Genomic DNA, 26,567 nt, shown 5'->3' with positions numbered 1-26,567 from the left:
AGGTGAGTTGATAAAAACTGTGAAGTATTCAAACGTAGGCACGGTGCTGATGTTTAGTATCATCCAGTATTTTTCTCTATTTATCCCCATCAGTCACAGCATTCTGTTTGCTTTACTGCATAAGCTGTCACTAAACTGGTATTTCCTGGTTGCTTTCTTGGTTCTTGTTTTCATATTCATTACTTTTCATTTATCAGCACTAATTTTTATCACAGTACCATGAAGATATTTAGAGCACAGATAGGATCCTTCAAAAGGCAAATAATCCAACCTAAACTGGGATGCCCAGAAAACTAAGTTACCCAATGCCATTCTTGGTTTTACTTTTTTTACTTGGTTTTTACCATCAATATTTTACTGAGTGACTGATAATGGATTCCTTCTATTTACCATCTTACTTTCTTACTTATCAGGGGACACTCCACAACATCTCTGAACATCTCTGAGACACCTCTTACAGCAACAATCCAATTTTAAAGCAAACACTCATCTAATCCATCAGTTTTAGACCAAAGAGCTTCTGAAGAAATACTCTGACCTTTATTTGTGTCCAGTTCCCTATTTTCTTTTTCATGCCTAAGAGGACATTTTATTTATCTGTTATTTTGCTGTTTTTTCCTTAAACTTTGTATCTGTCTTTCATCACTGTAATTTCATTTGTAAAGATCCCAATTACTTTTAGGGACTTCACTGGTACCACAAGCAGTGCCAGTCTACACCAGACCACAGGGCATTATAGGGAAAGCTCTTCAAGGACTTTCCCACATTTAATGTATTTTGATCACATGTGCAGTCACTAGATCTGATTGGGGAACCTTTTTATTTTACAGTACAACTAAAGAAAGCAAAAATAGTAATTTCCTAAAATGCCTCTCAGAGTACATTTCTTTATAAAGATTGTGTAGGAGGGCAATAGAACAGAATTTGGTATGTTGCTATTTTGAGGAATAATCAGAATATCTGAGACAAGCATCCAGACGTCTCTCAAAAACACTCCCATGTCACTTATGGTGCACATCATTGTTTAATATAGTGTTTTAAATCCCTGATGAAAGTTCTCTTAGGCTGTTAATATTCAATTATAATAACACTTACTATTTTATTTTAATATATAGTAAGACTTTTTCATAACAATAATGCAATCTCAGTAGTTAAGGCAACTTAACTTGGGACTAAAAGGGAAGAGGAGTAAATACTGCATTTCTTTGCCCAGTAGACTTTATACAGGTCTATATAGTGTGGCACAAGAGATTATTTTCAAGCTTCTGATCTGTCAACCTTATAAGCTTAATAAAACCTGATTTATCTTTATGCTGTTTCTGACGTGTTCAAACAAATAATTTCATTCCACACTTGACACATCTGAGGCAAAATTAATCACTGTCTACATCAGCCAGGATGCAGGAGACAGCTGTGCATTAAAAGAGATGAGCCATATTGAGGATTCCAAGGTTAAATGAGTTTATTAAGAGTTAGTGGTTACAATGGTATGTCAGATACCTGTAATCCAAGCTACACCTACATATTTGCCTTTAAATTCTCACACCATCAGCTTCCATGTCTCTAAAGATTCCACCACCAGGTCTTCTATTACTAATATTATAATAATAATCATAATATAAAAGGCAATGTCAATCACCATATTGTGCTTCATACTCCACCATAAGGAATTCAATTGGCAAAAGTAAACCTCTGGTCATATTAATGGGATTAATTGAAATGTGAGCAATCATAACACTACTAGAATATAAAGAACAAAACGTGGTTTAAAAGAAGCATTTTTAAGATGAATTAGTTTGTATCTCTTTTGAAGATTCACATACTATAATGAAGATGACTCAAAAGTTATATCATTTAGTTATTGGGCCACACATTTAAGCATATTGGCTAGTACGTTTTTGCACTGGAACAGAAGCAATACAAGCTTTTATGGTCTACCATTACAATTCCATTGTTTTGTTTTTTTTTTTTCACTTAATATACCTGCCAACCTAATGTTTCTTGCATGCATAAACATTTCTGGGTTTAGACTTGAATTTCTTATTGAACCCAAAAGTACCCCCGCGATGCAAATTCTTTGGCCAATTCAATCCTATCGTTTAGTTGAAAAAGTAAGTTTGAAAGAAGTCCATTTAACATCAGAAGAGAATGCCCTGAATTTTGGCATTGCAGAAAGTGAGATAATTCAGTAAAGAGTCCCAGGTTGCATGCAAATTGACACTGCTTCCCCCCAACCCCCCCATGCCAGACGCATACAAGTCAGCAGGTATGCATACAAAAAGAATATAAAACCCTCCTGGTAAAGCTCAGTGCTTTAGAATGAATCCATAGCTTTAAATTCACTTAAGGCCTGTACAGGGGAAATATGTTTTTTCTGGGACCCTCTTCTCACTCGTGTCTGATATTCTTCTGGTTTTTCTCTCTTGACAAGAGGTTTCTTCTCCGGGGCCTTCATCTTCCAAGACACAACAGGGGAGTTCACTGCAGCAGTGCCATAAACCTTCTGGTATTTTGTAGAAGCCACATAAGATGCTTTCACTGTAAGGACCACAGCGTTCATCAGGTTTTTAGCTGCCTGGATGAGGGAAGTGGCACTGTCCAGCTACAAACAGAAAAGACAATGAAATACAGCAAGGTTACACCCTGACTGGATCACATTTCCTGACTGAAGGTCTGGGTGGTCTCAGAGCTCATTGAAGAGGAAATGAATCCTCTCCCTGGGGATTAATCAAGCAGTTTGGAGTAGCAAGCACTGGCAACAATGGGCACTGAACTGTAGGATTCAGTACCTCACATTAAATTATTTATATAATTCAAAGGAAAAGCTGGTGTTTTGGTTTTTGTTGTTCATTTTCTTTCTACAATTGAATTTTACTCTTTTCTTTTTTTTCCCCCCAAAGTTACTGCTCCCTTAAGCCTTTAAAAAGTTACTTTTACATGTCAGAGACCACAAAGCAGGTCAACAGGGATTTTCCCCAAGTGTTTAGGTTTCTTCTAATTATTCCTACCAAGTCCACCATAACACCCCCAATAGTATCTACAGGAACAGTGGGAGGCCAGTGCTGAGCTTGTTAGAGAACCCCACTTGAAAAGATGAAAGGAGATTTTGGAAAACCTTAAAGAAATAAAAAGACAAAGCAGTAAACTACAGGTTTTTGTAGCTACTTCAGCTACTTATGCTCACAAGGAATCTGACTCCCATGCACAAGCTGCCTGAGGTTCCTGGGTCCTCTGGATGGAAGAGGTCTTAGGAACTTGTTGAACTTCACACCACTGGGACTTCCACTCAACAAGTTTTCAGCATTCACTGAAATCAGGTGCACATCCCCAACCAAATTTTTCAAAAGTATTTAAGCAGATAACTGGACAACCAAAGCAAGGTCTCAAAGTTTAAAAATTTGAATTAGGCACCTGCCAAATCCAAGGGGACATCTCAGATTAGCAGGTACTAAAGAGACTTTTTAAGTACTGTAGCATCCTAGGTTATTATTTAGGATATTCTGCTATCCCCTTCCCAAAATACTGAAAAAGAGGGTTATACTCTTTGGGAGGAAGCCTTTTAGTTTTCCTATTTTGTAGACCCATTTTGGAATCTAATTTTATTTTAACTCTTTAATTCCACTCCAGTTGCTCAGTAAGTTCTTAGCTTTTTTAAAGCAGAATAAAAGGTCGATCTCCCTCCAAATCTTCCCTGTGCCATTTTGGGAGCACAGGATTACTAAACATGAATTTTAAGCAAGGTAAGGAGGATAAATATTCATAGGGCAATAACAAAAAAATCATGTTATAATTCACCTCAAGTATTTTGTATCATTAATAAAAGAGCTTAGGAGAAACCTCCTTCTGAAGTGTCAGTGACTGATGTGAACAAGAACAGACATTACAGAAAGCCTGTGTCTGGAACCACAGTAATCTATAGACTCACCTATCATTTTTTATTTCCTCAGCTGGGGTCTTATACTCATTGTAATTCATTAAATACCTAAACTGCTACATACAGTGAGATGAAAACCAAAAAAAAAAAAAAAAAAGCTTTTTAATGATTTTCATGTACTTGGTGCAATTCCCATAGTTAATTGCCTGCCCCCAGTAAATATTTTTCCTCAGGACTAATTTGTATTTTCTGTTAGTAAAAGAACCAAGTTAAAAGATGGAAAATTACATTATATGGCAGAAACATGACTGTTCAATAGGCAGTAATGAAATATAATTCAGTGTAGTGTTATACTATAACCATGCTACTGCATGATTTATAAGGCAATCTGTATGTTTGTTGGCAAATAACAGATCATACTCTATTAAATTAGGATATTTTATTTATTGCAAAGATCTACAATCAAGCATTATTCATTGTTAAATGATTCTTTTTGAAATGCTGGTGGATTATCATTGAATATAAAGCAATACCATCAAAACAGTATTTACCTTATAATCAATGGGGACAAACTCATTGGACCAAGCCTATATTACATGTTCCTGAATGAGCTGGCTCACATTTTTCCAGTGCTTCTTTATCAAAGGAATTCTGGTGACTGTTTCACATGGTGCATATTTAGGGAACAGAATGAGTAAAGGAAGCATTTTCAAATGAGGAGGCTCCTAAATTAGTTGCCTAAACCCAGATAAAGGTTGCTTAAACCACACATCTTCAAACACAAGTAATTTGATGGTGTCTATTGATCAAGGTGTGCAGAGGCAGGTACTGCAGGACTGGATGTGGATTGCAATCATGTCTCAGAAAACCATGTTACATATTTTGATGCCACTTTAATTACCCCTGGTTTCAATCTATTGTTACAATAGCTAAGAGCTCCCTATTTTCACCACCATTAATCACATTTTTACATGCAGATACTTACTCCTTGCCCTTAATATCCACTCTTATTGTAAAATGCTTTCAAGCCTTGGCTGCAGAAAAGAGACATAAAACCCCCATAAAAGCATTAGGCTGTGAGTGGTATCCAAAGTCTGCTGGTATCCATCCCACGTATCAAATTTGGCTACCTAAGCAATTCCAGTGATTTTCTTCTTGCCTCCAGCTCCTCACTTGTATTATTGCTCAGTAAAGAAGAATTAAACTGAATGAAGATCATTTCAATTAACATTTAGATCTTACTACACCACTGTGCTGCTCCAGTTTTAAGCTGAGCTCTGTAATCAGCAGAGCTGCATAAAGCTGGAAGTAGTGAATCAAATCCTTAGTGCCTTAATTCCTTCCAAAATCTGGGCACAGAAACATATGCACTTTCCCAAACAGATAATGTTAATAATAATAATAATTAAAGAAAAAAATAAGCAGGAAGCTTAACATTTCAAATGTGGAGGTGCAGGCTTTCACTTGCTACACAAAGAAATAGTGTTCTCCTACTTTGATCTTTTGCAAAGATGTCTGCCCCCATTTAGTAAAAAAAGTCCTCTTAAATATAAGGGATAACTTTCAGTTATTGGCCCATAAGAATAATAAATTAAAAAAAAGTGAAAAATCCATGAGGAACCTAAGAATCACTGCACTGGACCTGAACACTAACCCAGGTTAAAACTACCCAGGGAAAGCATAAAACATCCAGAAAAACAAACAAACAAATAAACAAATGCTTCAAGCTAACGTTGTAATTAGTGAATAGAAGGGTTGCATTGGAGCAGCAGAGCCTATTAAGAAGATAATTTCAGTTTTCCTTTTTTTTTCCCCCCAAAATCTGCAAGGCTTTGAGGAGTTTTTGATCTGCTTATAAGGTGCATTTTCCTTGCACTAAATGCAGGATTTCCTAGATTCTTGTGGCAATCAAGGTTTCTTGCTTTTTCTCCATATTCACATAGATTAAGTAAAATTATAAGAATTACAACACCAAAATAGCTGGAGAAGCAGGAGACAATAAATCTGGAAATTTTTCTCCTTAACAGTAAAGAAAATAAAAAGAGTTCTCCCTGTGTTTTCACACCACCGTAATGGGGAAGAATTACACCACAGTTTTTAGAAAGGAGGAAATTTAACTTCCAGAGATTATAATCAGAAATATACCTGATAAAGTAAAGGAAAACAAAAAATCTGTATTTCCAGTGAGCCAGGATGCAATAGAGGTAATTTTAACAGAGCTGGATGTTTACGAATGCTCTATATAAATACTGATGATTTTAATAAACCTTGAAAAGTGGGAGAAGACATCAAAAGAATTGTAGATAGCTCCTAGTCTGGATATATTTGAGAAGGGCAATTAGAATGACCTGAGAAATTGTAGGCCAGTTCAGCTGACAGCATTCTTTAATAAAATAATGCAATGTCTATGACAGACTCCATAAGTAAAGGGAGGAAACTACAATTAATGGTAAACAAATAGATTTGTGGGTAAAAATATCTTCTTAGTAGCCTATGATAAGATTAAACTTTGGATTGCTGAAAATAATGCTGTTGATGTAACTGGACATTTGAAAAGTGCTTTGGTTGGTATTACATAACAGTTTGATTAAAAAAAATCAGCTGATACAAAATTAAAAAGGCATATACAGAATGATTACAAATTCCCTAATAATAAAGCTTCAAAAAATGTATAAGCAAAAAAATAATTGCTACACAGTGACTTTTGCAGTGGGCTCTTGGAGAAACCATTTATCAGCTTTACAGTATTAATATTTCTTGGAAAAAAAGTCACCTAACAGATGAATTTTGCAGTTAATGTAACAACTGGGAAAATGCTAAGTCATTCAAAGGGCAAGTGACTGATTTAAGCTGGTAAAGGTCTGAAATGCAGATTTCAGCTTGGCCAGCTTTATAGCAGATGATACTGGCTTCTCCATGAATGAACTTTATCCTATGCAGGATCCTAGGAAACCACTGAGTACATAAAGAGGAGGACATTGATAAAATTGGTTAAATTACCATATTGGTAATTTATTGTGCATCCACAGTTATGGAAGGATGAGTCCTCAATGCAAAATCAACACTGAGGAACTGGAAATCGTTTAAAGAACCTCAAGAATAAAAAAACATCTTTTCTGGAAAAGACAGGGTCAGTTGTTTTCTCCATTAATAAAGTGCACAATTAAAAGATGAGTTGATCAAAGTCAGCAAGCACATAGTAAAAGAAAGGCTGATAACATTTCATGTTCAACAGATTAGGCAAAGATATAACAGAAAGGTGAAGAGGGTAATTTCAGTTATTAATTAAATGAAAATTTCTAGCAGTGATATTAGTTAATCACAAGAGCTCATGAAAGATAGTGATTCTATCTCTAAAAATTGTGAAATCAGTATTGAATGTTTTTTTTAAGATGTACAATCTAGCTTAAGTGTAACTATTGGACATTTTTAATGCACATTAATTCAGAAAGCCTTTGCATCAGTTATGGAAGATGACAGCTTAGATGATACCAATGGCCCATATTAACCTTGAAAGGTATGAATGCAAACAATTAATAATTATTGATAAAGATCTTATTCTGGATGACTTGTTACAGATTGAAAAGAATAATTGTCATTTATTTAACAAGTTGAAAAAGAACCTGTAACCCTTCCAATACCCTTGGCTAAGACCTGGTTTGTCTGCCCTTAGCAGGTAATGTAGGAATTGCCAAGCCCTTAAGGCTCTCTGTGAATTCTGGGTGCATTCCTTGTTTCTATTCTTTTTTAGAGCAAATTCATACTTCTGTGGCCAGGTACAACTGCTGTTACCACAACCCAAAAGTCAATTAGCAGCCTCCAGAGTAAGTAAAGTTACATGAATCTGGAGGGAGAATGAGAAATACTATATTCCAAGATTACATTCTTATGCAACAGAACATTTTCTTCTCAGCTGTGCTTAATAGTAAATCCAGTCCTACATATGTATGCAAGATAGATGTAAGAAAAAGATTTTATTCATAATACTTATGTCTTACATTTCTGTGGCACATTTCATACATAAAACATGATACTATTAGTGGCAGGCAGTGCCAGAATGGCTTGTTTGCTATTCAGATCCACTCCTCCCCATGGTAGGAGACATCTGCTATTTATCAGCATTACTACACGATGGCTGAAGCAGCATTTCAGTCAGTCACTAGCAAATCCACATAAGGTTTGGGCTAGATATGGGGCCCTTGTGAGGAAAATATCCTGCATGTTTGAAATTCCACAACAAGCAAAAATATCCTTGCTTGGAATCTAATGTGGCCACAATGGTGTTAAAAAGAGAGAACAAATTGTTAGGACTCTTTTCCTAGCCATTTAGCTTCATATTGGATTGTAAGCAGTTTACTCCTTTATACACACTGAGTATTTAATGCATTTTGAAGGTATTTGTGTTTTATAGGGGGCCAGGCCATGAGGAATTGTCCTCACCTGCATTTTTTTCAGTTGCAGACACAAACCCCATGGGGCCCCCAACCCTATTTAGCTGCCATCTCTCAGGACAGCAGAAAGCACACAAGTGTACCAGGAACTGTGGCTATCTTCTGGCTTCTGGGGACTACTGCCACTGTAAACATATTTAATTTATAAGGTAAACCAGTTACCCACTGCTTTGTGCCACTTTGAAAAAGCATAAGCATATAAAAATACTCCCACTACTGGCAATCCCATAAAAGATGAACAGGCATAATATAGGAAATTTGTAGAGATGCACTTACAGAGTTGATTTACTAATGGCAGGCATTTTAAAACACAAAGGATAAACCACAAAGTGATATCCCAGTTAATTTGCTTTGGGGAGAATACTTAACATGTAACTAAAACAAATACATAAATAAAATACAAAATACAGTTCAACGCTGGATATCACTAAAATTGGGGGGGGAGGTTATGGTTCATTAATTAATCCAAATTTATGATAAAATAAGATTACTAATTCTGTAAAGTTAAAGAATATCACCCAAATATCTTATGTACCCAGCAGTACTACCCACCAGGAGCCCAGCAATAACTTCTCTCTCTCTCTAAGCATCCAGCACAGTAAGCCACAAACCAACTCAGAAATGCTCAGCTACTGGAGACTGCACTTAAATTTCACAGTGGGTGCCAGAAAGCTTACAAATACTTTTTTTTTTTTTCTTTTTTTTTTTTTTTTTTTTTTTTTTTTTTTTTTTTTTTTTTTTAGGGGAAAAAAAATATCTTTTTGCCTACACAGCTGAGCAACTGAAACATGTCCTTCAGTGTCATCATCACTTGCCTGTTTCCTCATCCTGGCTTTGTCCTCTCTTCTCTCCTCCTAGTTTTAGGCAGGACTAAGAAACTTATTTCCTTTACTTTATTCCATCTGTTTTTATGTATGATTTGTTGTACATGTGGAATGCACCAAATGCCAGTTGGACTTAGACATTATCAAAATGTCATTTTTTGTATCTATAAAAATATTCCATATTGTCAGGGTTTGTCCTTCTAATGAACTAGCATGAAGGCTCATATTTAAACAACTGAAGTGGCTAAATGAAAAAAAAAAAAAGACAATTGGAAACAATTAAAAGCTAATGTCATCCAGTTCTTTTTATGAAATATTATTCGTACTGTCTTCTCTCCAGACTAACAGGTCCCAAAGGTGAAAAATATATTTTAGTATTTTTGGTGTTAAAGTTTTTCTATTCATCAGCTGCATTTCCAGTCAATAAATTACTTTTTCAATACTGTATTACAGCTATAACACAAAATTCACAATTTCCTTGTAGATATCAAGCATACTGTAGTTTACTTCCTCAATATTTAATAAAAATACTGTTACATTCCTTTTAGCATTTAATCGGGGAAAATACTTTGACCCATAATGAAAAATTTCTCAGAACCAGTTCTTTTTCTTCTGCTCATTATCTGCCACTGCACAGCAGGAAAAGGATGCCAAAGCAATACAATTCATATCATGTAACAGAAATGCTGCAAAGACAAGTGATCATATAGAGCACTGAATTCTGTAAATGAGCTTGCTTTGCCAGTCATCCTCATGCTACAGCACTGCCTCAAAACCTTCACATTCTGTCACTGAACTGGGATATTTGACATCAGTCTGAATTCCCAAACATCTGGAACAATTCCCCAGACCAAGGATAAAATCCTCAGTCAGTGAAGCCAAAGGAATTCTGTGGGTGGGATGAGGATTTCACTCTGCAGCTTTACAGCCCTATGGCTGTGTCTGGGACATGTTTGCTTTCCTGGTGTTGGATATAAAGAAACACTTTCTACAGGAATCTACAACTGAGAGACATGGGGATGAATCTTCTGTCATGGTGGCTCAAGGTTTTCTTCTTCTAAATCTTCCTCATTCTGCATCCAACTATTTCCTGGAGGATGATTCCATGGAATCATTTGTGACAGACAAATGATGCACTAATGGCCATCACAGATGCATTAGGAATTGCAGAAAAAAAAACAGTACAACCACATTTACAACCTTGAAATCATTCTGTCCCATGGATAGGCTTGATCTGAATTCTTGACTGAATATCAGCTTTAATATGACTTTAATATGACTGATTTGAAGAGAGGCTTCCAACTAATTTTTGAGGAGAAACTAAAATGTCTGCAGCAAAGATGAAGTCTGAACTCTATTTGACAGGACAGGCTACCTCAAACTATAACAAAAAATTTTGTGATACTGCCAGGAGTCTTACTGAAGAAAATTAGAGGAAGTCTGTGGAAGCCCAGCATCAGTCCCAGTAAAAAAATTCATTAATACAAGATTTTATGTAAGTGGTCTGCATATTGGCAGGATTGCACAAACATTTTACACAGGGATTCATACACCAGAATTCTACAGAACCTATAACATTATCTGAACCTGATGTGAAGTACACAGACAGGACTGTTAAAAGTACAAATTTCATATCCAACTGCAGTTAAATCTGAAAGAAGAAATACAGGATATCAAAGTAGTTTATGCTACTGATTTTCCTCCTCCTGACTTGAGTAGTATGCAATGGGAAGACAGGTATGATTTTTAGAAACATAAAATAATTTGTGCTCTTTCAAAATGAGTTTTGGAAGCAAACCTTTTGTTCTTTAGTACCTAGAGAACAGGTATAATAAGAAGAAAAGCATGTCTTTCTTACAGTCTTACCTGAAGGGAGTCCAAATCATGTCTGGTTGGCTGGAAATTGTACTCTCAGTGATAAAATGCAGGAAACTTGGATAAAAAAAATCAATAAAGCACAGAAACACTAAATTCTTTCCATAGGAATGTGTTATCTCGTGCTATTCCTCCTGGTTTTGTCATAATGAAAACAAAAACAGCATAATGCAGGGGTTTGGACTGCAATACTGAGAAATAAGGTATTTTCCCAACTTCTTTTTTAACTTGTGTCAGAACATTATCTGTCTGAGAGTTATCTCCGTGTCTTCAGCTGGGAGGATCCATCACATTTTGAGGCAGATTTGCTCCTCCAGCTGGTTGCAGATCTCTAAAGTTCTGCTTGCCCAGGTCAGCACAGAGACACTTTGAAGGCAGTTGCTCTACAGACATGGCTGGATTTTCTCAGGAAAGGGCTTGGAAACAAGGCATCAAACAGAGTTAAAATGAATAAAACAAACTGAATGGAAGAAGTACCAGGACAATTGTTCCTTGTGTCCTAATGTTTGCCTGCTCTTGTTCATGTATATTTTATGTGTCATAGAAGCAGAGCAAGGACTTGATCATTCAAGATATTCATCACTTCTGATGTGCTAAAAGGCTTTCACTCCTTCACAGCTGAGGGTCCTTACGGTGTTGTTCTGCTGAAGAAGTGGAAACATTCCTTTCTCTGATTCCCTGAGCACGCTTCAGGACTTTACAAGGGTATGCAATGGAATAAAAATGAAATCTCCACAGAAGTCTTTAAGAGAAAGCCCCACTTCAACTTTTCAGAGAAGTCCCAGCACCAACAAATCTATTTCGCAATTGTTTTCTAATGGAAGTTCTAACATTTTATTCCAAATAAAATATACATAATCAACTGTTCTAATTTTCAGCCAAATCAATGGTTAAAAAATATTCAGTAAGCTTTCCTTACTGAATATACAATTTGTGAATGCATTTGTTCATTACATTTTTAACTTTAGCTGATGCTAAATGTTATTAAAAATCTGCAAAACAGGTGGCAGTAAATGGAGACAGCAAACAAATGAATCCAGAACAAACTGGAAATATTTATAAAGGAAAGAACAAGCAAAGGTGACAGCAAATTAAGAATAAATTGGAATGAGTAAAAACTTGCTCTGCATTGTAAAGGCTTGGTTTTATTACATTCTATTATGCAAAGATTCATATAATCCTAGAATGTTTTAGGATGAAAAGGATCTTTTGAGGTCATCTAGTTCAATGCCCTGTTCAAAATAAATTTAATTAAATGAGGTTCACACTTTTTCTCAAAATTAGAATATCTCCAAGGACGGAGAGTCTCCCCCACTTCTGGACTAGAGACCTCCACCCTTGAATGTTAGTAGCCTCAAGCTGGAACTTTTTGCCTTAAACCTCATTGAAATTTCAACTTGTGTTTGTTGCCCCTTTTCCTGTCACTATACATCTCTGAGAAGTTTGGATCTGGCTCTTATAGATGTAAAGATGTGAATATATCTAAAGGAGGAGTGTAGATAATGTCAGGGATCTCACTTCCACTGTTAAAAGAGCAAGTGTTTTATCAAAAAGGAAAAATGGAGTAACTGTAGAAGAGAGGAAAAAATCTCACCAATTATTGACAAATATTTAATTGCTCAGTCAAGTTGGTTAAGTTCTATACCACTCTCTACAGAAAACATTTCTGTTAGGCAATTCTGATTTACTTGGTCTTCTTTTTTGCCTTTTGAGATTCAGTATTTTAGACAGAATTTTCCCTGAACAGCAAATGCAGGAGTACTTACAGCCTCAAAAATTCACACAACCCAAATGGTTTCTGGGCCCTTCACCTTAGGGCAATCTTCCCTACTTGAAAACAAATAATTCAGTCCCATGTTCAAATTTCCCTCTAATGCAGAATTTGTGTAAAGGAGATAAAGGCATAAATTCAGCTGTTGCTTAGAAGAATGGTGAAATGAAAAAAACCAACATTTGTATTGCCTCTTTTTTTACAAAGCTCTTACCTAACGTACAAACTGTACATTAGTCATGATTATCTGTGGAACTTTCTGCATTTACTTGGCATCTGAAAAACCGTGACTGTCTTTTAATATTACTCAGGATCCAAGAGCTGTTCAGTGCCAGTGTCACTGGAACCCCCAGATGTGTTTCTTCAGATGTCTGTAACTGAACAGAACTTCTGACTTCACTAGAAATACAAGCAAGAAAACCAGGACTGCTCATAAAAACCACTGAGATGTATTTGATGTCCTAGGCAAGATTTTCAGTTTCCATCTCTAGGAATGAAGTCACCACACCTAACTCCAGGTGCTGGATGAAGGCATCCTAAACTTCTTCAGTGCTTGGTGGAGGAGATCAGGAATCATGGAGCACTTGAGATCTTTCACAGGTTCATTTTCTATGAAGATGGGCCAGAGTATCTCACTTTTTACTTACATTTAAAGAGCCTAAAGTGCATTTGAATCCTAAAGACAGAACAAGGAATCTGGGCAGAGATGCTCAACATCTGCAAAAAATTGTCTTTGGATTTGATCCATCAGACCAAGAATTCAATCAAACAATTCAATCAATATTCTGAGATTTTTTTTTTCCTTAATTCTTCTCTTTTGATTCCCAAATGTGTCAAAATGAGGAAAACCACATACTACAAAAGATATCAATCCCTCCAGCCTACAGAAACTAATGAGACTGGGACTCAGAGAGAGCTATTTTATCCAGATAAATGCTTGTTACAGAACAATTTAAATATTTCTGATCAGAAAAAAAAATAGGTTGTTTTTTTCTCCAGCAGCTAAGTTCCCAGAAAATTTACATCACTTAGATATGAATATATACCCTCAAAAGACCCAAAGGCTAACCCCCCTGAGTCTATGCTTCTCTGAATACAAGGTACAATTCACCTACCTGGGCTTCTGTTATTTTTTAAAGGTTTGACTGATCTAGCTGGCTGTTAGCATCTACCTGGAACCACAATACCTGCACTCCAGAAATGGCTATTGATCTTCACTAATTATAAAGGAAGCCTGGAGTGAACATCTCAGATACAAATGTTTACACTTGGCTGGATGCATCACTCTCCATGTAGGAATGGAGATAACAGTAAAAAAAAATATATTCAAGCAAAATCTTTCTGAATAATACTCAGTTTTCATTACACCATAGACGTACTCTCATCTTTTGCACAACTTGAGTGGTAGCCTCCCCCTGTTAGTGCAAGATTTCTTTCCAACTCTATAATTTTCAAACTGTACTTCTTAACTGCAGTGAACCCCTTCTCCTATTTTTATTTTTCTAGTTTTAATTTTAGTTTTTAATTTTAAAATTTAATTTTCATTTTTAGTTTCAGTTTTGATTTGGCCATCCAGAGTGGAAACTGGAATACAGAACAGAAGACAGAGAAAATCTGGTGTTGAAATTTATCTGAGTCTTGGAGAAGGATGTAGTGTTCAAAACTCATCGTGGTTCTTACAGATCTTACAGATCTTTTCTGCCTTGCATGAGGCAAATTATTCTTATTTGCAGAGAGGAAATAATGGAAATACCTGGTTTCAGTTTTACAAGGGGACACCAATGCATTTTTGCTTTGAGACACGCAGACAGGATTGATAAAAAAACCCAAAGATGGTTGAACAGAATAATTTTTAATATCTTTGAGATGCAACTGTCCCAGAAACAGAAAGTCTGGGGTGTTAAGGCAGTTCCTCCAACCACTCTTCTCTGTCCAAGTCCTAATAAGCATTTTTGTTGACAGCTCAAATGAGCTGAGGTTGAAGCTCAAATGGATTGCAATTTAAATCAACACCAAGAGTTCTCTAGAATGCTGTGCACTGTCATTGTGACTTCTTTTGCTTAAACAGGATTAAATCACAAGTAATTCATTCTGAGTCAATGGTGTTATTCCAGCCTAAAACTGCAGTAAGAGAGGCAAGGGTGATGAGCATCTCTCTGCCAGCTGACATGGTTTGCAAACAGATGGTGCATTTCACAGCTCTCCCGCATTTTTCATATATATATATAAAAAAAAAAAGGTAGGAGCCAACCCACAAAGTTTTAATTCAACTTGTAAGAGAAATCAGCCTGGTGAATGCAGAAGAATTGGGAATTTTACACAGCTATCATACTGAAAAAATGTTTGATGCCTATTTGTGAAGTATTGCTCACCCCTTGCCAGCGTGACTGAGGAAGAAATCTGTAATTTAAATGCTGACCTGCTTAAGTATGTTAAATACTTGTTGCTGGGTTTGCTTTTAGTCAATAAAACATTATGTGCTTGCAAAGGTAAAAACAACACAATTTTAAAGAATGTCTTATTGTAAGGTGAATTCCAGTTGGCAGGACATTTAAGAACATTTAACTAATTTAAATGAGCATATATTGGAACAAATTGCTCAAATATTTTCTATCAAAAGTTTTCATAATACACACTAAAAAAAATCTGCTGAAATCTAAGCCTAATCATATTTTACTTTAATTTAGGTGCATGTAGATAAATACAGTTAAAGCAAAAATCACAATTGACTGCATAGACACTCAAGCCAAAGCTGCAAAATACAGGAATCCATCCACTTTAGATGTTTTCATTTATTATTTTTACCATAGCTGGCAGTAAAATAAGTTAACAGGGGGATTAGCTCAGTAAATGTAAACTTAGCCTGTTTATTCTCCCATTGTTGGTTACTCAGGCAAACCCACATCCTGGGATTGCACAGACAAAAAATTATTAGGTTTGGAAAAGGTGGATTCCAGGTTAATTCTCACGGCAGTTTATTTTGAATAACATTTTGAATATCACTACTTCTACAAACTCCTCTCTCTATGTAACTCAGTCAGCTGCTCATTTGCTCACCTTACAAGATATGTTTAGAAAGAAAATTTCTCTGAATTTTAGGTGACACTGAGATCTCTGTTCCATAATATCCCCTCAGTGATGATCAGTACCAGTAATTCATCTTAATAACTGAATGACAATAATTTTGATTCTGTGTTCCAAATCCTTCTATCATTTGTAAAAAATTTCCCTCTCTATGTCACAAAAATTCTTTTGTATCATTAAAGTGAGAGTAGGGGCACTGTATGGTTGTTCCTTATGTTTTACATATTCTGTGCAAAAATGAAAGTCTCCTGCATTATTCAAGAATAACTATGTGCAAAACCAATTTTGTAAACTCATCAGCAAAGGGTGTGCTCAGGATCTAAATTCAATTTTTCCTCTAAGTAGTTGCTTCTGGAAAGAACAAACCTCAAGCTCTCTTAAACAGCAGCAATTCCTACAATGTTTTCCCAATGAAACCTCAGAGATTCAGATACCTGCTTCTTCTTTCCTACTTAAAAGATCAACGTTTGCTACTGAAGCTAAATTTGCTAAACAAGTTCTTGGCATTGCAAAGAAAGATTTGGAGACTTCAATGTTTGGCTCACTAAAGGAATAAGCAGTAGTATTAAACTCTTTGCACACATTATTCAAAGCTAGAAAAGCCACCACCTGTCAGGGACCCCATCTTTATATTCTTTGTCCTTATTTTTCCCTCTGACAGGAAGGGAAACAGTCATCAGTGAAAGTTTTTGTAGCTTTGTAAACATCCTCCCAGAATTTCACTCAGCTCTCCTATGCAGTTATACAAAGAGCACCACTGAGTCATGAACATTTATTCATCACTACTGAACAATCCCCAGTACCTGCCAGTGACCAGAAGATTGAAGGCTCTGCAACCTATACCAAATTCCTCAAAGCCATTTAGTCACCTGAAAATAGAAGTACTTCATCAGTCAGACCATGGACCACCTCTGCTGGAAAGGTTGTGATTGCACTCTCTTTGCCTTTGATTTATAGGGTATGCATTGCTGCTTTTTAGTGCCTTCCTCTGAGATATGACAAGACCCCACAGAGAGCTGGTAAAGAGCTTTAAATGAACAAGAACAGCAAGATTTGCAGTATCCCTAGAGGTCAAAATCTTCATATGATCCTTCTTCTGCCCTTTAGTATGAAAGCTCTGACATCTTGACAGCTTTAATAGATACCCGAGAGGCAGAACAAGAAAAGGAGGTCTTTGTAGTCCATCCTGGCTTGGGGTTTTTTAAATGCTGAGGGATATTAAAACAGTGAAGCAGGGATATTAAAACAGTGAAGCAGTAATACTTGGGGCCAAGTGAAACAGGAAACAAGACAGTGCTTTAAAATAAAATAGTAATGGCAGTGACACGACAAAAACGCCTAGAAATTCAGTGAGCAATATCCCTGCCCATCATAAGTTCTGATTACAGAAAAAATAAACTGCTTTCATTCATAATTCCAAAGGTTAAATCTCAGTCAGACCTTCTGGAATTTGATTTCCTGCTTAATTTTACATCTTCCACAATTTACTTTTGAATTTTATTCCATCTATAAAATAGGTCCTATAACTGTCCTATTGTCATAGCTTCATGAACATTCTACATAAAGCAAATGAAAACAGAGTTGGTAAACAGAGAATAAAAATCTGCTCCTGTATAAGCAGGCATTATCCATACTTAACAACCATAAATATGTAAATAATTCTATCTTTAATCACAAAGTACTGTAGAAAACTGATGGCCCAGCACTCTAATTAAATTAATGGAAGTTTAGCAGTTGACTTCAAGAGTTGACTTCAAGAGTCAGCCTTCTCACAATGCAAACCAAACATCAAAAGGATTAATTTAACAATTTAACATCATTGGACAGACCACCTCTGCAAAGAAACATGATGATTTCTTGACAGATGACATGAACTCTACATCTTCCCAGCAGCACGGAAATGATTTTTCGCAGATGACTAAAACAGCACATGCAACTCATTCTGCGAGCCCTATGGTTAATTTAAAGAAAAAAAAAGGGAAAAAAAAAGGAAAAAAAAAAAAAACCAAACAACCCTTCTCATGTCTTTTCCCTCCACCCCCAGATCTAGAGAGAGAGTTAAAGAGAAAGATGAGACAGGAGGTTACTCACCGTCGAGGAGTCACTGCTTCCGGCCTCAAGCGTAGCTCCCTCAGCACAGGTGGGTGGGTGGGTAGAAAGTTGACTAGCCCTGCCCCCATCTATGACATCACACTCTACCTCATAAAAGGTAGTGAAAGTGCTCTGAACTCCAGTCTGATTTCCGAGAGATACAGAAAAGAGATAGTGAGAGAGAGAGCAAGAGAAATACCGTGCCGTAGCGTAGAGGTGAGGAGGGAGGAAAACGTGTGCTGAAGGAGCTCTGCTTGGTCAAGGAGACAGGGACTCTTCCACGACGAGTAACCCCGCTGTCTGCTGGTTCCTCTCACTTGCTCCCATAGCACAGGTTAAGTGAAAGCCCCCCAGGGTATGCTGATTGGGAAAAGGGGGGGAGATTTTACCACCTTTCGATGAAAATCAGATGGGATGGAAAGCTCTATCCCTGCTAAAAGCTGACTGACATCAGGTGGGGCAGGAATTTGGCTGGGGAGGTTTCCAGGTGGCATTATATTGTGTCTGGCTTGGGACATAGCAAACTGCATGCAAGCAGCTGAAATTCCAGTGGTTACAACTGGAATTCCATTTATTTCCACCCGTGCTGAATAAACATTACACAATCCATCCCTTTGGGCTGAGTCTTGAATACAGCAAGCCAGAGGGTGGGCAACCTACCCCACCACGTGAAGGAGGTCAGGAAAAAAATTGTCATTTTCTCACAATTGAGCTAACAAACTGTGCTGAAAGAGCAAGTGAGGGAAGTTCAAAAACTCTGGGCATATATTTATTTACAGAGCACACTTTAAAGTTCCAGAAAATAGCAACAAAACTGCAAAAAGGTGATGCTTTGAAAGACTACATTTTTAGACAACGACAACCTTAGAGGCTGAAGCACATTTTTTTTCCAAAAAATTCCCAAGAATTGAAACTGAAGGGCTTAACATGGGATAATTCATTCTAATTTATTGCAAATGGAATTTTTATCATCCCAATTCTGGAAAAGCAGGTTTGAGAGTAAATATAATTGCTTATATTATCCACTGGGATTTTCTTTCTAACCTAGCTGTATAAAACTGAAAAAAACACAGGATATGCTGCTAAAAGTAGCTCCATTAAATAAAGCTCCTCAGAGAAGGGGGGACTATTCAGAGCCAGTAAAGACTGCTAGCATAAGAGTCTGCTTTTTGGAAGACAAAAAATGAATGCTCCTTAAATGTATTTTAAGAGTATGTATTAAAAGCACACAGAATTAATATTGACATTTTCCCTTGGGCTTTTTGTTGCTACAAGGATCGTGTAAATTGTAATCTAATCATGATTATTTTTTTAAGTCTTAGTAATGATTAATGTTTATTCCCTGCTCTGTGCGTGTGCTTTTTGGTTTTCTTTTTTCCTTCTATTGAAAAAAAGAATGTGGTACTGTCTGGTACCTGTCACTTCACCTCACAACAGAATCATTTTCCTTCTTAACCTTCAAAAATTTTACAATAATCTATTCCAGCAATATCTGCAGATGCTACTTTAAACCACTATTTTTCTGGGTTTAAAACCCCAACAAATTGGCTTGTCCACTTGACTAAATTAAGAGCTACTGTGACTGTTAGAGATGATGGATAACTTCAGGAACACAATGCAAAACTAGGTTGCATCTAACTAATGCAATGTAGTAACAGTGCTGTGAATTTCAGTTCATAATTGAATTTAACATATTTCTGTCTTGATTTCTCATGACATCATCTTGATTTCATGATGTATGAAGACAGGAGGAAAAACACCTCTGGTACCCTGCATTGTATCTACTCCTTATTAACATGTATGTCTACTAGACTGCCAAAGAGAAAAGAAAAATTGAACTTTTAAAGGCTTTTATGGTAAAAAGTACCAGGTAGAATTCAGTTAATTCATAACTTAGGTAACCTATGACTATTGCACCACCGTTGTTTTTGCCAAATAAAGTAGGAATATATTTTGAACTCCTGTGACAACCAGACCTCATGAAGCCTAAGCAAGATTGCTCAGTCTGATAAAGAGAAGTGTGTTCAGAGAATATATCCTTTATTATGAGAAATGTTACAATTCTAGTAGCAGTTCTAAGACGTCCCAAAAAGAAATAAATTGTCTTTTATTGGAAGAGAAGCATATGGAAGTAGCACAATTCAATTGTGGAAGATGGAGGATGGCCAAGAATATTCTCTAGAGACAACACAAGGTGGGAAAAATGGTAGATTCCATCATGATGATGTGATATAAACAGTTCAATAGATTAGCTAGCAGATAATACCCCAGATGCTATTTTGGGCTGCTGAAATCTGAAACCTTGTTTTGACCTGCCAAGTATGGTATCTGTAGGTGATAAAGAGGAAATTAAGGGAAGAGCACGAAAGATAAGACTGATCTATGAACATAAACTGGAAGACATTACTCACTTAAACAGTGAACAAAAAGCAGAGAAATATACCTAAGTGAAAACATGGTAAAAATGTATAAACATTCAAGAAAGGGGGGAAATCTTCCAAGGAATCCAACCAAGATTAACGAAATGAATGCACGGAAACGCAGAGAGCAAATTAAGACTTTAAAACTCTAAATAATACTCTAAAATATTTTCTTAAGAGATGTAAGGTAATCCTACCAGAATAAGGAACCTATGTGAATGCAGATCAAGTAATTTATTTAAATCATGTGCATCCAGGCCCTGGGAATCAAACTAAAATAAAGGTCTATGTTCTGTTTGACGTCAAAGATCTGTCAAAAAAACCACCAAGGAGTAAAACACCAAGGAGCTTTCTTGCTTAATAAGATGGACAGATGATAGGGAATGAGCCAGGAAGGTACCAGTGGTTGCTGCTATAAAGTTTGAATACAGCAAGACTGTGAAAAGCTGAGGAGTAGCAACCATGCAGAAACATTGTATGTACTGCTGGTATACTGAGAGAAGGTAAAAATTGATGGATTTTAAGAAACTGAAACAACAGCTTGAAAAGGCCAAGTAAAAATGCCAAGCTGACACATACCATGAAAGTTTGAGCCCTTAACACAAACAGACCTCTGACCCAAAGATGTCCTGGTGCTGTTGTGGATCAGCTTGATGGGTGAAGGGAAAGATCTTTTTTGTTCATTATCTGTTCTAGCAAAGGAATGATGAAATATGTAACATCTCATCTGAGACTGAGTAAAGCTGTAACTTCTCGCATTTTTTGACAATGGGGATGTTGAATCTAGTTACAGGTATAAAAAAGGATGAAAATGTTTCTGCAGCCTTTTGGATTGGATATTACTGTTCTAATCCAGTTTTAGAGAGTTCTAGTTTGGTCTTTGATGAGATTTAGGGTAAATCACTTGTGTGTTTCATCTCATTTTCTGGTGATACAAATACCTACCTTGTAATATAGTTCACAAGCTCTTTTGATGATATATCAGTCAAAATCAGAGAGAACTGATATTAAAGGGAAGTATTTGACAATAACAAATATTAAGAGGTTAGGACTGCTTTTTCTGATACTGGATAGTTTTTTACTTTGACTCCATATCAATATAACAAGCCCTTTTATTGATGCAGCTGCTCATTTGTTATGAAAGATTAATGACGTGATGGGAGAATAAACAAATTTTTTCCTTTACTCCTATGAGGTTCATAAATAATAATATTAATAAAAAATATATTCCAAGCATGGTAGAAAACATTTCAGAAGAGATTAAATATATAGGACAACTTTTAACCTTCCACTCACAGCCTGATCTCTTTCTATTACCTTTGAATTCATGACCTCATGAATTTAATGAAAATACATTCCTATTGTGAGGTTTATCAAATCCTTTGTTGCAAGCTGGTTTTTTTGTTTTTGTTTTTGTTTTTGTTTTTGTTTTTGTTTTTTTTCCCAGTGTTCACAGTTGAATCAGCTCAGGCTGGGAAAACCTATGTTTTCCCTTGAGGATATGTCCTCTTCTCTGTGAGTGTTTCTATACTCATCTGCAACTCAAGTTCTCAGGAACTGTATTTACAAGTCAAATAAATTGATGAAGCTGAAATGAAGTTGGTATTTTAATATCTGCAAAGGCAACATCTGATAGCACCATTAGAAGTGAGATTAAGTCTCAGCTATCTAAATCAGGAAGTTCAATAATTGCAAGAGCCAAAAGATGTACTTCTGTCTGACAAACACAGCCCAAAGTCTCCTATTCTGTGCTAAATCTGTTGCTATGTATATTCAGTTCTCCATAACTCCATGTGCAACAACAAACCTAGTTTTTATTTTTAAATAAATTGATTTTTAAAGCCTAGTGGGGAAAGGAATTCTTATTTAATACAGAATGGTGAAGCCTGCAGCCCAACCACCTCCTTTAAAGGCAGCAAGATAAGAAAAGGAGTGAACTTGAGATTGCACTGAAGTCTCTTTCTTTAGGACCATAACTTAGGGTGTGTTGGAATGGTCCCTAGGCCTTGCTAATTACTGCAGGGCTGGTGCAGATTGTGTATTAGAATGCCACAATATTCCCATTTTCTTCCCATTTTATTCAGCATGGCTTGGAATAGGAAAACAAGCTGGATTGAAGTCATTACTGCTGCAGCAGGTGAGCTTTGGATTTTAGAGTGGTTGCTAGTTTTAAAACAAATGCAGAATGAAGTGAAGCATATGCATTAATATTTCCTTCAATTCTCTAATCTTTTTCTATGATCATATTTGTTTCTAGCCTCGGTTTTCAATCCATAACAATCTGCTTTTTTCTCATGGAATTAAATGGCTTAACATTACTTGGTATCAGAAATGCTTTTCTTAGCAGAAACCTCTTGTAATGAGAAAATTCAATGAATGCAATCTTCAGAAATTTAATATTTGGTATGTGATAAAACACAAGAGCATGTTCCCTGTAGCTAAGATGCTTAATAAGAATAAAAGTCTGATCTGTCTAAATTTTAACCTTCTAAATGTAAACATATAGATGGTGTGCGTGGTGCTTGTCCCCATGAATATTTTCTAATGAAGACAAGTGCAGTGTGATTTTGCTTTGCAAATGAAGTTCTCAATGACAGCTTTGCTTTTAGACAGGATCTATTGTTTCATATTTATGTGTTTGTGTCTTTATATGTTCATTTCTATACGAGATATTTTCTTAGTCCTGAAAGTAGCTTTATTTCAAAACACTGTAGCCTCAAAAGATCTCAGATAATGTCATACAATTTTTTTTCTTGTTGATTTTTTTAGTTGTCTCCAGCTTCATTCATCTGCTTTGCCTTACACAGTATGAACTCTGCCCACTACCTTCCCCCTGCTGCTTTGAGGAAATAACCATAACACCAATAAAAAGAAATAAATCTTTCCAAAGCCTTCTGCTCTATTCTTTATATGCATCATATTTATGAACCCCCAGATGATCTAAGCTCAAGGTATATCCTATAGTCCAATCCAGCAACTCTGATAAAGGCAAAACAATGAGAACTCAGAGATGTAGCAACAAGATCTTATGGGATCTTTCACTTAGCTGAACCAAAAGACAGTACAAATATCACTTACAGAGACCTCTGGAGACCTTCTGTACAACTTTCAACTTGAAATGAGTTGATTACCAATATTAAATCTGCTCAGCTGCTGTATTTTGGTACCTGAAGCTTGAACACCTCCAAGGATGTAAATTGCATAAACATTTTTGGCTCCTGCTCCACACTATCCTTACCAAGAAGAAACAGATAAGCCTCATTTAATGAACTAAATCTTTATTACTGTTACATTTTTGGAAGAGGTGTTGTAAATGGCTTTAAAGCCCCTAGAGATACATCTATTTACATATTTTTTTTTGTCTTAGAGCTTTTTCCTAGGATCCTTAGGAATTCTTCACTGCTTTAACATTCAGAAAGCCCTAAGAAAGTCCTCCTGTAAATACATCACATATAATGAATATATGACCATGAGGGATTTTATCAGCACTCATTTTGATTAACCTGCATAACACACAGATGCCTTTATCCTCTAGGAGTTGTAAATTGACTCAGTGTCAGGATGATAAATTTTTTATGTTATCACATCATAGGGTAGTCCCTTTCTTGGGCAGGGCATTGGGGAATACAGCCTGTGCCAGCAGGAGCTGGAGACTCCTAAACCAGTCACAAATAGAAAACCTCAAACACTTTGTTCCAGATACAGGCTTATAAACCCCATATATTTGTAAGTATCCTGTTCTTCATATATTTTGGTACAGAGTACACACCCTGGGGCTTTATTTCACCCTCTCATCTATCAATGTCTGCATACATTCAATATATATACAGAAGTTAAATATATCTCCATCCCAAAAGGCAAAGCTGAAACATCTCCCTGCATTTTACATTTCTTTTGTTAAGACTGTTTCTGGGAGTATCCTTTATGTAGCATTCTTCTATTTCTGTTACAAATTAATACTGAAACTTATTTTGCTGCTAGATAAATAACAGGATTAACCTTTTTGCACTCCTGAGAATTCTGAGGAAAATAAACCCAAGACTTTTGTCAATTTTCCAACTCTCTCTTCAGCAAACTTTCTTTTATGAAATGCTTAATTCTTGCCTGATTCAGGAGGATTTAAATTACTTTCTTCACCAAACTCCAAAGCATACTCCATACTCTTAAGCATTTTAAATGCAAAGGTTCTCTCTGATTGCCTACTTGAAATCAAACAAACAAAAGAAAAAAATCAGAAAGGCTTTCTGATGCAGAGAAATGCAATACCACATCAGTGGCTCTTAGGCAACTCCTTATGAAGCCTTTTAATCTAAATTCAGTGAGAGATGGTCTTACTTGTTTTAATAGCAGGTGAACTTCAAAGTGCCTGAATTTTCTTTGAGTCTATAGAATTCATAAGTAGGAACTTGATACTTCCCTGCCTACATGCATACCAACTTGCTTTTCTAGCATGAAGTAATTAAGGTTGAGTCAGCCTTAAATGAAAGAAAAGTGTGACCTTTAAGCTGTTTTGTTTTACCAGTTGCAAGATCCACAGGTAGAGTTGATAAGGAAACTCTGCCAGCTCACCTGAAGCAAGTGCTGGATGCAGAGCATTGCACTATGATACATATTTTGATGAGGACTACTTACTTCCAGTTATCTTGTTCTCATCACTGATCAAAAATAAATGTATAGACAGTTATTTTGTAGTATATCCCATATCTGTAAATACTTCTATGTATCCAATCTCTCAGTCCAGGTGCTGATGGGAATTGTCATAATGTTCTGCCCAAAGTTAATGGGGTGGCTCCAGCCCTTTCACCTTCCTTTTTCTCCCAATATCCTCACTCCAGCTCACCAAGCAAGAACCCCTAGATAAAAGCCAGAGTCTTTCTTGTATCTTCAACATCTTATTAGAATCCTTCCCTTAGTGTTGTAGCTGAGCCTATTATGCTAAGATAAATGGGCCTTCAAAAATAATTGGGAATTGGAGCCAGCTGAAGTGTAAGTTTGGAATGTGCTCTGACTATTAATTTAATATTTTTGGACAGTGTTCAGAGGCACGTGGCTGGTGCTCTGTGTGGCACTGTGTATCTATCTGGCTCAGAAGTTTTAGAGTCTTTGGGCAAATTTTCGAATCACAGAGCTGATTTTATCTGGAGAGCTCTACATCAAACCTGAACACAACAGGGGGCTGCCTTGGATAAGGGATTTTCTTAGAAACTGTAGCAAAACTACTAACACAAACAAGAATTTTAGAAAATGCAAGCTTATAATTTAAATGGAGAGTAGGTAAATGAGCTGATTAGCTTCAGAACAGCAGTAAACACAAAAAGTGGTTATTTATTCTAGGGGAAGAAGTGAATATAGAGGTCTGGTTTATTGTAATTGTCTGACTAACAAGAATCAGGCAGGAATAATAAAAAAACAAAGCAGCCCAGGAGTTAGAAGCCTAATTTTTATCCAAATAACAAACATCATAGTTAAAGCCAACTCTGTTCAACAAAAGTAGCTATCACAAAAAGGCCATATATCAGCATGAGCTAAGTATATGTAAATAGTATTTACTTCACTGAGAGAAGCATATGCTCAGCACTTTAGAGGACTCATTCCAATACAATACTGCAACTGATTATGAAGCAAATACACATTACATTAAATAAACTGAGGTAAGAGACAAAGCAAATTATTCTGAAGTGCTTTTAGTCTCTGATTTTATTAGAGGTTGCTCATTCTTAGAGGAGAATTATACACTGGCTGTTCAAATTTAAAATTACACAAACATACAGCTGTTTATGGACCAAGGCTAAAGAGACTCTCACTGGGAACAAAGATTTCATCTACACTGATTAGAAACACTTTTTAAATCTGCATTTTTCACACATCAATTCTTTTTTTGCTTTTATCAAACTTTCTCCTCACTTCTATCCTTCATTTCCTATAATGTTCTTCAAGATTCCAGGTCTCATCACTGAAGAACAGGTATCACATAGGTTTTCCTTATTTTACCTTTCTAAATTAAATTGGAAACAGAGTCTCACAGAACTCCAGAATCACAGCATGTTAGGGGCTGGAATGGACCTCTGGAGATCATCATCCAGTCCCCCCCCCTTCCAGGACATGTTCACCTAGAACAGGTTGTACAGAATGTTGTCTGGGAAGGGACAAAGAGCTGGGGGAAAGGGAATGGAAAAA

At 36.3% G+C, this 26,567-nt stretch overlaps 1 protein-coding gene and 1 long non-coding RNA gene across 5 annotated transcripts in view; one reads left to right on the top strand and one right to left on the bottom strand.

Moving 5' to 3' along the window:
- Positions 1–1,437: 1,437 nt before the first annotated feature.
- CTNNA2 (catenin alpha 2) overlaps positions 1,438–26,567 on the bottom strand; it is a 418,069-nt gene continuing 392,939 nt past the window's right edge. For 2 of the 4 annotated variants that reach the window (XM_071753185.1, XM_071753187.1), the window contains one exon: positions 1,438–2,602. In XM_071753185.1, the coding sequence (XP_071609286.1) occupies positions 2,315–2,602 (288 nt within the window). In that variant the 3' untranslated portion in view covers positions 1,438–2,314. Of the gene's footprint in view, positions 2,603–17,970; positions 18,115–26,567 lie in introns of all 4 variants that reach the window. The other 2 variants (XM_071753184.1, XM_071753183.1) reach the window with 2 other exon arrangements.
- LOC139800339 (uncharacterized) lies at positions 20,084–21,984 on the top strand. Its single transcript, XR_011727709.1, has 2 exons — positions 20,084–20,164; positions 21,838–21,984. It is a non-coding gene; the product is annotated as an uncharacterized lncRNA (long non-coding RNA).

This window comes from Heliangelus exortis, chromosome 10 (genome assembly GCF_036169615.1).
Source record: "Heliangelus exortis chromosome 10, bHelExo1.hap1, whole genome shotgun sequence".
Classification (NCBI taxonomy): domain Eukaryota; kingdom Metazoa; phylum Chordata; class Aves; order Apodiformes; family Trochilidae; genus Heliangelus; species Heliangelus exortis.
The sequence above is the reverse complement of the archived record's forward strand: the minus strand, read 5'-3'. Positions and strand labels throughout refer to the sequence as shown.